This window comes from Cavia porcellus, unplaced genomic scaffold (genome assembly GCF_034190915.1).
Source record: "Cavia porcellus strain 051 isolate PalLab524CR breed Dunkin Hartley unplaced genomic scaffold, mCavPor4.1 scaffold_1, whole genome shotgun sequence".
Taxonomy (NCBI): Eukaryota; Metazoa; Chordata; class Mammalia; order Rodentia; family Caviidae; genus Cavia; species Cavia porcellus.
In genome coordinates, this window is record NW_026947484.1 from 88,257,548 (window position 1) to 88,269,707 (window position 12,160).

Here is a 12,160-nt window from a genome sequence, read left to right on the forward strand (position 1 = left end):
GGAGAGTGGTCAGCAAGCCAGCTCACAGAACCTGAACTCCGACTTGCTTTACAGAGTAACGCCTGTGTTACCTACAAAGACCATCTTGGGAAATCTGCTATTCTCCCTTTCCCAGTTGCTCTCAAGACTCAAATCCCCAAAGCAGGTCAAGAGGAGAAGCAAGCTAGGGAGACTCAAAATGCAGGCAGCACGCTGTGCCCAAGCAGCACAGCACCCAACAGAAATGGACAGCTCAGTCACCTGTTATTTGGCTATGTGAGTTTACCTAGCCTACAGGAAAAAATCAAGCACAGGGAAGAGTATAAATGCAATCTACAGATATGTGGATGCTGTCAACAGGACAAATAGCATAAACAAATAAAATTCTAAATGCTATTACGTTTGGTTCACAGGTTTATTTTGTTTGGCAGGCTGAGTTATTTCATGGGTTATTTTAGCTTAACCTCAGAATCCACTTTACCTCACCTGCACCATGTATCCTTCAAGGATTCAACATCCAGAATGTCCAGTGGATTAACATCATGACTGGGGAATGGTTAGTCACTTCACTTTCCAAAAACTCCTTATAAAAATGCAGCACAAAGATGTTTCTGAAGTATGATTTTTATTACTGTCTTGAAGCAAAAACTGTTTCTGGTGCTACATAGTCATGGCCTTTTAGTGGAAACTACTGATAACTCACAGAGCGGAGATTTGGTTTAGTGTCAAAGTGGCTGCAATACATCTATTTTATTAGGCCAGTGACAGTTTTCTCAGTCAACACATGAGGTCTGGGTATTTTCTGGAGTTTGGAGATTTTATTATTCTGATATAGTAAGAAAAAATTCAAAGTTGTTCATGAGAATTTACCTCTAGAAGTTCATCTGCAATCTGCAATCGACCATCTCTTCCTGCTGCTCCATTTGGGTCAATTCCCACTATAAAGACACTCATTCGGGTTCGGTCTTTGTTCCCAGCGAGACTTAGGCCCAAACCACTAAGACCTTTCTCCAGTTCAATCATATGGAGCTTGCCTGTTAGGGTTCCATAGCGCTCAATGATATTTTCTACACACAAAAACAATAACAATACTGCATGTATTGAAAGCTACTTCATAGCCAAATATACTTTATCATGGTACACTGCTTGGTTTTATGTCAAAAAGGCATTGTTTGTACAAAAATATCATCTTTGGGAGCTACAAGAAAGACTGGCTGCTCGGTCATGAGAACTAGTTTCCCAGAATACCTAAACTTTGAGGAATTTCTTTGCATCGAGGGTGTGAGACCACAATTTCCAGTTAACACACTCACTTTAATATAATTAGACCCAAGAGAAGTGATTTTCACATTTATAAACTCTCAAAAGACTACAGTTGAAAGAGAAATTTATTTTATCATTTGTAGGGCAAAGCAAGTAAGCATGTAGGACATTTGTACTGACTGATCAGTGGGAAATGTGAAATCTACATTATATATTATCTCATGATGAGGAGTTACCTGGTTCATATATATCCACAATGAAGGGAGTGAGTTTTCTTATTGCATAGAACCAGTGGGCCAGAGCATACTGATGTTAACTGCTCCGGCTTTGAGACGTGTTCTAACTAGATGAAAACATTTGCATCTTCCACTCCACATCTTCAAGGGCAGAGTTTATGATCTGCTTCCTTTCATCTAAGAGACCACAAGTAGGCTCTCTGTTCCAATGCCCTAGATGAGTGAGCATTTAGTAGCAGCACTGAACTCTAGCTGTGTGAATGAGTCACCTCAGAGTCCAGGCCAGCCCACCCAGTCAACCAATGCACATTAAGGTTCTGATTTTAAACATTATACTATGTTACCATACTAGTGCAGAAAATATCACAAGTTTCAGGTATAAGATCAATAACCAGGAAACTTTATAAGGAGAAATCAAAGGCCTAGATATCCAAACCATAAGATAGCTGATTCTGTTCACTGTTCTGAGAAAATGCCTTGTCCTTGTCAATTCTCCTATGAAGAGCAAAGGAGTTTTAATAGCAATGCAGTTTTAAAGGAAAGGAAAAATATCATTTTATGCCTACAGTTGTACGTTGTATTCAATTAAAACAAACAATATTTTCCTCACACAAAAATAGCAGTATGTGTCATTGATGCTGAAACATACTATTCATATAAGACATGTTTTGAGAATCTCAAAGCTATTTTAATACTGCTAATAATTAAATGCATCACAAAAAGGCAACTTACTCCAGCTGTAACCAAACTCATCCTCTTTGTCCATATCCTCTGAGGTTTCACTTGCAGCTGATTGTGCATGATCACTGCTCATTTCTGCAAATGCTGAAGAAGAGGGCTGAAGAACATCACATAATAGAGCCTTCTCTGGCTCTGGCTCTGGCTCTGAGTGACTGGGTGCCTGTGGGGACAAGAATGTCATGAATATGTGCAATCTAAGGAACACAACTTTAATGAAAAGAAATAAAGAAGTACAATGCCAAAAATTTAAAAATATGCCTTTAAAATATCTACCAAACCATGGAAAGCTCATGTAGGCATATATGAAATGTTAAGATAGGATTCAGGTAAAGTTTAAATACACAAATAGTATCGGAACACAATTTATTATGTGCTATTACGTCAATGAGTAATTCAATTTGAAAGTTTAAAAGACCTAAGATAAAAAAATTGTCAAAACTTTCTCTGTTGAAAGATTCTCACTCAAAATTTATAAATACATGGGGTCTGTGCAAGATTTAGGTGTCTAATAAAGTTTGTCAAGAAACAAAGTAGAGGAGCAACAGATGGAGGAAAAGGAGGAGGGGAAGTAGAACGAAGAGACAAAGAAGAGAATGCAAAGATATTAACAAGGAAATTGTCCTTCAAAACTTGTTAGTGAGTCAATATGTAAAGAACATCTTTATTGCTACCTGAATCCTCTCTCCAAACAATTCTCAACAAATCCGTGAAAAAGACCCAACATGCAGATTCATCTACCAGGGAAGTCAGTTTGTTAGTAAAGACAGATACATGTCTAAAGAGGTGTGGTTCTAAGGGACAACACTATCTTTCTGTAAAAGTAGTTCACAAGGTAAACCAGCAAACACAAGAGAATACTTCATACAAAATCAAAATGTGGCATACTTATTGTCACTTAGGACCACAGGTCCTATTTTTTAAAAAATGAATTTGGCATTATTAAGGTCATATATTAGATATTATCAAACAGAATGTGTTTGAAATTTATTTAAGTCACTGAGTCCATGCATTTTGAACATGAACTATGTTTTTGAATCTGAGGTCCTGAGAAGTGAAATATTTCATTCAACAATCACCCAGTGGTACTAGGCTTCTTTTTCCTTAATTCTTAATATAATGGGTGTACTTTGCATTATACCACACCATTTCCTCTAATTTCCACAGTAAAATAGCACAGGACAGTGGTCAGAGACACCCACTAGACACATAAGCCCTCGTATGAAGCTTTTCCTGATATTTTCAACTTCCATTTTTTCTATGGTTTGTTTTACTTTTTTTCTGAAAAAAAAAATACATCTCACATAACTTGCTTTCTTCATACTAGAAACAGTCATGTCTTAAAGAAATTACTATACCTAATAATAAATGTATAACAAATGATACAGATGCACAAATACTTAGGAATCATTGGTTTTGGCATTGGTTGGTGCCCAAAATCCCAATACCACAAAATATACCAACATTAAAACAGTATGAAACTGAATGTGATCTCTCTTTGATGATGAGAAAGCACTCAATTTTCTAGCAAAGCCAACTGATAGACACTTCAGGGCAATCAACTGTTAAGTTACAGAATTCGCTGTACTAAAACATGCAATTCACAAATCGTTGACCAAGTATTTTCTAGTGCAAATTAAACCTCAGTTATTTCCTCAAATATGGTTCTCTAGTTAATAATGCACAAGTTCAAATGAATATACAAACAAATTCATTTGATCTTACAAGATAGAGAAATTATAAAAAATCTACTTCAGAACTTTTTAAAGAAAATTTATTTTCTGTAATAATAGAAATGTTACTTAGCAAGAATGAATTAAGTCTATTCATTTTTAAAAAGTGTAACAAAATCTAAAGTTAAACTCCCATTAATTTTAACATATCTGTGGGTACACATCTTTACCAATCCAGCTGCACGACTTTTGGACTGCTATTTTCCTTTGGGACAAAGAAACAAAACCTGCTCATTTTAAAAGTTGTTCAAGGCTTTAATCACACTACTTTCATACTGGTGACAAACTGAAGTGGTGTACTGACATAGATGATTTGCCACAAAACTATTAGCCTGTATTTACTTGAGGCACAATTAGGACTTCTTTTTAGTACTACTAGAACCATCATTTTATCAAGATTATCCAACTGGGATGCTATTAACACTCCCTAAAATTTATTGAGGAAAATTTAAATTTTAACAAAGATCATTTAACCTTTTTTGGGCAAAAATGCAAAGTACACTTGAAATCACTCAGTGACAGGTATGCACATAGCATACACAAATTGCACACTTTAACACACTTATTTATAAAAATTTCACATTGAAGACAAACCTTAAATGGTGTGGGAGCAAAAGGGTTAGTTGGGGAACAGTAGAAGATATTTTTACTTGAATCCTGTAATTCCTACAGTAACAAAAAACATAGTCCTTCAGAAATGGCATCTTTGCTTATCCATATTACAGTAACAAGAAAATCTGATGATTATTCATAAAATGTTTCCTAAAAGAAATTACTGACAACTTTCCTCCTTTCCATTATCAAATTATGAAATACAAATTCTTGTAAATTTTTGTTTCAAGTTTGGTTTTTATAATTTTATCAGAATATGAGAATATATTAATACAGATTTAGAAGCCTTGAAACAGTTAGGTTTCCTTTTTTTTTTTTTTTTTTTTCTTTTTTTTTCTTTTTTTATCGGTACCGGGGGATCGAACTCATGACTGCCTGCTTACAAGGCAGGTGCTTATGCCACTGAGCTAAATCCCCAGCCCCTTGTTAAGTTTCCTGATTCAGGCACTTACACAGACACACTTAATGAATATTCAACAGACTCCTGCCAGTAGACATATGCAATTATTTATGGAATGATTAACTCATACAAGAGCTTTTATGACCATCCTGTGGAACTCTGAAAGGTTTTTAAGTCAATATAAGGTTTTAAATAAATTGTATGTCAAAGTAGTTCATGCATTTTCCAAATTAGCAAACATCTGGGTATCAGAAAATTTAAATCACAGCAAAATTCAAAAAAAGCACTGGACTCAGGTTACTCCTTTCCTCTTCAGAAAGGGGTATTTAGTTTCTGCTATAAAAGTAATCTCTAAAGAAAATTTGCATGCCCACTCCAAACACACTGTTGTTCTTTTGTTTTGAATTTTTCCTCCCTAAATGCGGTAAACAATGAACTGGGACAAAGCACAGGAGTAACAAAGATCAAAACATTTGAAAAAGCAATGGCAAGACAACGGGCATTACCCAACCTTGTCAGCGTTGAACTGGAGAGAGTCAGCAAATGGGTTAGTGCTGCTGAAGCTGTACTTAGGGTAAAGGTGCGGCAAGGAAGGCAAGGGGCATTTCTAAAAGGAAACATAAGAGGCGCTGAGGGCAAAGGAATGTACTCACAATAACTCCATTTTTATAGCAAATACTTACTGATTTAAAGAACTGTCTGTGTGAAGCTGGATTCTATATATCTAGTAATTAATGCCATCATCTTCTTAAAGTTTGTGAATGTCCTAAACCTAAACCTGAGTATAAATTAATCCACAAACTACACAAGAACTAGAATGTCAAACTGACTCCAAAGTTATTTTCACTGAATGTTTTTCTATCATGGATATATATATATATATTCCCCACACATATACACATGAACACATTTACATGTGTGTATACACACACACACACATATATATATATATATATATTACTACTATATATATTACTACTTTATATATTAGCTTATAGTTCATGAATGTCAACAAACATGTTACAAAATTAAAACCTTCAACTTTCTTTTATATTTAAAAGCTAATTATGGGGGCTGTGGGTTTAGCTCAGTAGTACAAGTGCTTGCTTGGCAAGTGAGTTTGATGCCCAGTACCAAAAAAGAAAAGAAAAAAAGCTAATTATGCCATTTTAAACCAGTTTTTGTATTCCAATAATGCATGCTGAATGTTGGTCTGCTAGTTTGTTAGTGACCTCCATTATTCCTTTACTTTGGTTCCCTGTAAGGAAAGAGACTTTGACTAGACATTAAGAACAATAAATTTAAGAAGATATAAACCAATCTACAGTGGTAGTCTCCTTTTGTAAAGGTAGTAACAGGGAGATTCATATTCTAAAACAAAATTTCAATGAAATTTCCCATAATACTGGGAAATTTATGGGCTTTGAACACTACTCGCGACGGCCCTGATTCAGAGTGTTTCGCATAGGTTGTGTAGTTCGCCTGAACCAGGACTGTTAAGAGTTGAATATACATGTTAAAGGCAGGATGCCTGCCAGACAGAATTTAGCATTCTCATAATTTTTTTAAAAAAAGTAATTTCCTTAGCACAATAAATTCTTCTCCTTTCACACCCGCTATCTTTTTCTTTTATTGACTATATCTTTCAGGGGAAACTGTAGACATTTAAAATTCATTTTGGCTCCAATTAAATGTTTGTGTTACTTTTGTCTATAAAAAAATCCCCACTGGCAGGCACAGAGTGTAGAGAGGTTGTCACATGACACCATTCTGTGTGGAAGAACATTCTGGAAAGAATGTATCCTCTGCGTGTCTATACTAAAGCTTATGCTACATTACCCCTTCAATCTGCTCTTCTTGCAACGCTTTTCCTATGGAGGGAAGACAGAGAAAGATATGGGCACAGTGACATTTCTTTCCATCTTGACTTTCTCCCTCCAATTCAGTTTAAAATGTCAACTCCTGCCTTATACATGAGAATATCACAAATACCAAAGAACATGACCATTTATTAAAGTGGAAAAAATGACAAAGCAGAGAAGAAAAACTTATCCTAGGTAAAATAGTCCCATGTATTGAGGGTAGAGATTATTTCCAATCTTCATACATGATATTTTTCAGTTTCAAGTGTCCTTTATAATTATGCAGAACAACAGAAAACAAAATCTTGAGGGCAAGAAACAGAATCCTTAAAGAGATCTGCAATTTTTGGTTGCTTTGTAATGTTAAAATTTGAAGATCTTATAGGATTAGAATTTGGCCCGATAGCAGAGTGTGAAGCAGATGAAACAGTAGGTCATTCTGTTATTAGGGAAAGATACAGTCACATATTTTGCTAAAAAAAAAAATCAATGACAAAGCTGTCTGTATTTTTAAGAGCTGATGAGAGCAGAAGCACTAATAATGAAGAAGTTCGAGGAAATCAAAAACATTCTCTGGTCCATGTTAATCACATTCATGGAGTCCACCTTAAATTCAACAAGGCCAGACTAAAATCTGGGATCTTTGTGCTGGTACAATTATCAGGATTAGGCTGGAAAGTTCTGATTAATGAATAGTCCAAAGGTCAACAAGAGTGATTAGTTCATCAGTCTATATATAAGGTTTCCTAGAAGCTTTTTTTTCCATTCACAAATAAAACATTTACCACTAAGAGATTTTTAAGAATGTATACTGTGATTTTTCCTTTTTTGCTTTACATTAATAGACATGATGACTTCCATAGGGAAGCAAATCCCTGGGAACAAAGCATATTTCATTTTAAATGCAAAATTAATTCTAATTTCTCAAATAAAATGTACATAACAAGACTAAACATGTCACTCTAATCAAGATTTATCCTGGGATAATTACTTCAAAATTAGGTATTATTACGCCTCAGATAATAAAACAGAAATATTTTCCAGGTGTATTAGACAATAGCTTTCTAGGCCCATTAGAAAATATAACTGGCATTGAAAGAAATGTTTCTAGTTTAAGTTTTTAAAGTAATATTAAGAACCATTATTCATCAATTATAATATTCTCTCAAATAATGTAAAATATTCTCTCAAATAATGCAAAAGAAGGAATGAAACTTACCCACCTATACACACACACACACACACACACACACACACACACACAGAAGCTTTAACTTAATAAACAGTGATTTATCCACACTGCTATGTTGTGTGTGTGTTTAACATAACAAATGGGAACAAACGTAAAAGAATTTGTAGTTCTTTAAACAAACTGAATGAAGTCTGTAAAGAATGCAGCATGATACAGTCCCACTATTTGGCAGATTTTCTATCTGAATGGCTAATTATTACCTAACAATAAACAACTGAATGATTAAAACCTGCAGCTGCTTATTTAAGAACTACTAAATTCACTCCTTTAAGAGAATCAAGACCAGAGTTACATCTGCTTGAACAAAAGGAAGGCACCAACGAAATCAATCTGGTCATTTTGCATTCCACGGCATTTACTTATCTCGTCTACAGATGTGTTTGGTACCTTTCTTTCATCATTTGAGTGTTAATATCTTAAACTCTTAATTTTACAAGTTAAATTCAAAGTATTTTATACATAAAATTTTATTTTTAAATTTTAGATGGTACCTTTAACATCCTTCATAGATGTTGACATTTTTTTTTTAAAGATAATCAACCTTGAAGACAAGCAGAGGATAATTCACAGAGAATTAGTAGAACAGAGGTTGTTAAATCCACAAGTGGCGACTGAGTGATTCAGTAAGCTCAGAAATTTGTGAAATGCTATGAAAGCTTTTGAGGGAGCTTTCATACTCAATGAGCTTTTTTTTTTTTCAATGAGCTTTTCATACCCATGGTCATTCATGATTCTGAAAAATTTTTCCAGGGATATGCAACAAAAATAGACTTAGTAACTCCTGCATGTGAAATTGTCTTTTCATAGGCATACAAAATCAATAGAAAAAAAGAGTATTAAATATCATCATTATTTTCACCTACACCATTATTAGGATATAGTAAATCCCTAAAGCCTCATTTGAATTCTTCTTTATCAATGATGTTCACTATAGGAGTCTGCATTTTTCGAAAATATTTTCAAAGTTATTCTGCTTATGATGCTTGATGGTAAAACACATTAGTAGGTTTCTGTCCACAAGGAGATATATACTGATGAACTAAATGTGATTATAGCTGGTAACAGCAATTTAAAAATCACTTGTAATAAAACAAAATCCACTCTGAAAATGTACTGTTTAGTGGGATTCACAAACATATCACAGATCTGATTATGTGTAAAAGGCAAATTTGGTCTAGGGAATAAATTTAAAGGAAATATATAATCCTTCTAGCTTTCAAGGGACTCTTCTTGGGATCATAGACTATTTAACCTGGATGACTATGCCACTTTCCTTTGAACAATTTGTGTAGCTTGTGACTACAATGAATAATTGACCATTTAGACACTATGATCACAAATAAATCCTAGTTCTGTATGTTTTCAACAGACTTCAAGACTACTAAACATGGTGAAAGGAATGTTTAAAAGTGAAAAAAAAAAGTCTTCTGAAACTTCATGAATCCTCTATCTGCTCTTATCTGCTTGGTCCTTGCTAAGATAGACTCCATGTTGAGCAGTGTTTGGGCATGCCTACATTGCCCTTTATGTTCGCTTACCCTTGGTCTGTTTACAATGCTCTGTACCATAAAGACTACAGGGTTGCCTGCTTTCCGAATGGCTTCCACAGCTTGTTCATGGCTTGCATCTCTGAGGTCCATTCCATCCACCTGCAATGGAAGGCCTCAGCTTAACATTTCAAGAAGCTATAGAATAAAGAACAATTTGTGGATCTGATGTTTTGAGGACCCTCCATTAGACTCTTGGAAAATTTGTTTCAGTATCTATATTAATGGAGGTTATTTTTAAGGCTGCAAAATTTTTCATCTCACCAGTGGATCTGTGTTCCCTTCTTTTGGACACAGATTTCTGAAGCAGTAACCAGTTGGAATGATGGCAATGTGCTCTGCATTCCTTACTTTGCTTGGCTGTTCCTTCAAATTAATAAATCAGCATCAATAAAATGAAAAAGGACTGAAAATGAAAAGGGACTAACAGCACTGTCTTTATCATGAAAGTCACTGTATTCATTTTCTTCTAACTCATTACAGAATGGTTTGGGAGGAGGCAAGTGATGCTTTATATATTTCTATCCTGAGACTCTTTACATTAAAATCAAACTTATGATATCCAGAAAATCAAATTACAGTAAGGTTAGTTTTGAACAAGAATCTTTGCAATAGACACAACAAGAGCTGGAAGCCAAGAAACTGTGCTCATCTGTTAGTAATTCTTACATAAACAGTTTGAGAGTAACAGTTATTTTCTAATTTTTTATTGACCATGAACTGTCTAGGTGATGATCAGTTCAGCATATGTCCTACATGAACAAGGAGGAAAATAATTTAAAAGGCCAAATGCTAATCCTACCAGAAAATTAGATTATGCTGCCATTTTATCATTCCCAATTAGTAAGTTCAGAATACACAAAATTCTGGAAAAGAAAATCACTTATCAGATGTTGGCATATGATATTATCATTTTTGAAAAATTACAAAGAATTATTAATTTAGTTGAAAATCTCCCTCAGGTTGATACATGGATGACAGAACATTGTTTTTGTTTTGTTTTGTTTTGTTTTTTTGGTTTACATTAAAAGTGGCTTTAAAATTTGTGTTTTTGTAAAACAGAAGTCAGTATTCCTGTCTGCTGTTTACCATATATTTCATTAGTAGGGCAATTTTACAGGATGCTATATATCTTTGCTCAAGTTCAAAGAACACTACACTCAGAACAGAATAACACTTTGCAGGTTTTGTGCACGTAATCTATACACATTTCCAGGTACTCTGAGCACAGGCATATTTCAGAATCCCAGTATTATAGAGGCCTAAAACTTTCTTCTTTAATTGAAAAGCTTCTACACATAAGGCACTATTATACCAAATTACAGCTACTTTTCAACACAGGAATATTTTTGCTTTTCTATTGGAAAGGCATATTTTAAGTTAATGCATTCAAACAATATTTTGCGACAAACTATGACTTTTATAGAAATAATTAACTTTATAGAAATAATAAAACTTTTTTTACTTTTCTGTTTAAAATAAAGATATCTATAATAAGGAATGCATAATAAAAACTTCTTAATGATGATCTAAAATCGAAAATTATAGGTGGAATGCTTTAAGAATTATTTCAAAGTGGCCAAATGCAAAATCTAATGAAAGCTAAGGATGCAGCAGGGAGAAATAGTTTGTGAATATTTCCTATGAATGATCACAGTGGGTAAAAAGGGAACAGAGTCCTTGCTTTTCTCTCAAATCTCAATCTATTCTTTCTTTGGTTCTCAGACACAATAAACAGTAAGTAAATAAATCTGCATTTTAAAGTCATGATTGATAAGTATAATCTAAACAATTACGGCACTCTGATATATAAATTATATAATAGCTTTAGAAAATGATGCAATCAGCTGAATGTATATGATAGCCATTATAGTAATAAAGTTGCATTTATTTTGAAATTGTCACTCTTAAGTTCACTCAGTATATCAGCAAATCGGGGTCAGGTACTCACACTTCTGTACCATTTTAAACATAATTGTACTGGGCATAATGTACCAAGTGATCAATTTGTCAAATCAGCCTCTCTTGCCAGGCAGGCATGATGTTTTATCTACTATGGGACAACCAGAGCCTGACACAGGACCTGAAATATGATATTTCCTCAAAGAATATTATTCATAGAGCAAATGACTCATGTGAGAAGAGCTGATTTAAAATATTACACTTCGTGTTGAACTAGGGGTTAACTACAAACTGATCACACATTTCTGTCTCATGTATAAAAAATACACGGACAGGTGCACACACATGTGCAAATGGGCAGTGGCTTCAGTGCCAATGCACATATCACTGAACAAGAGGTGAACTCGAACTGTACTGCACTGGGAGGGAACAGTAATCGAAGTCTTGGCATTTGAAGAGTTTACAAAAAATAAAGACTTACTTGGAACAAATTCTCAATCTACAAAGTTTTTTATATTAAAATGATAGCGTTTCTTAAGATAAATCATATTAAAAACTTCACTATGATATGTACACTTAATATGTATATAATTATATATAATAATTTTAAATAATTCTATTTTCTCTAAGAAATTT

General features: G+C 34.1%; 1 protein-coding gene across 11 annotated transcripts in view; it reads right to left on the reverse strand.

The window, feature by feature from the left end:
• Positions 1–12,160, reverse strand: part of Mpdz (multiple PDZ domain crumbs cell polarity complex component) — a 175,064-nt gene that overhangs the window by 49,628 nt on the left and 113,276 nt on the right. For 5 of the 11 annotated variants that reach the window (XM_063251208.1, XM_063251212.1, XM_063251193.1 and 2 more), the window contains 5 exons: positions 9,614–9,724; positions 5,473–5,568; positions 4,544–4,615; positions 2,211–2,379; positions 850–1,046 (listed from right to left, as the gene is read on the reverse strand). In XM_063251208.1, coding sequence (XP_063107278.1) covers positions 850–1,046; positions 2,211–2,379; positions 4,544–4,615; positions 5,473–5,568; positions 9,614–9,724 — 645 coding nt within the window. The remainder of the gene's footprint in view (positions 1–849; positions 1,047–2,210; positions 2,380–4,543; positions 4,616–5,472; positions 5,569–9,613; positions 9,725–12,160) is intronic. The other 6 variants (XM_063251204.1, XM_063251195.1, XM_063251222.1 and 3 more) reach the window with 3 other exon arrangements.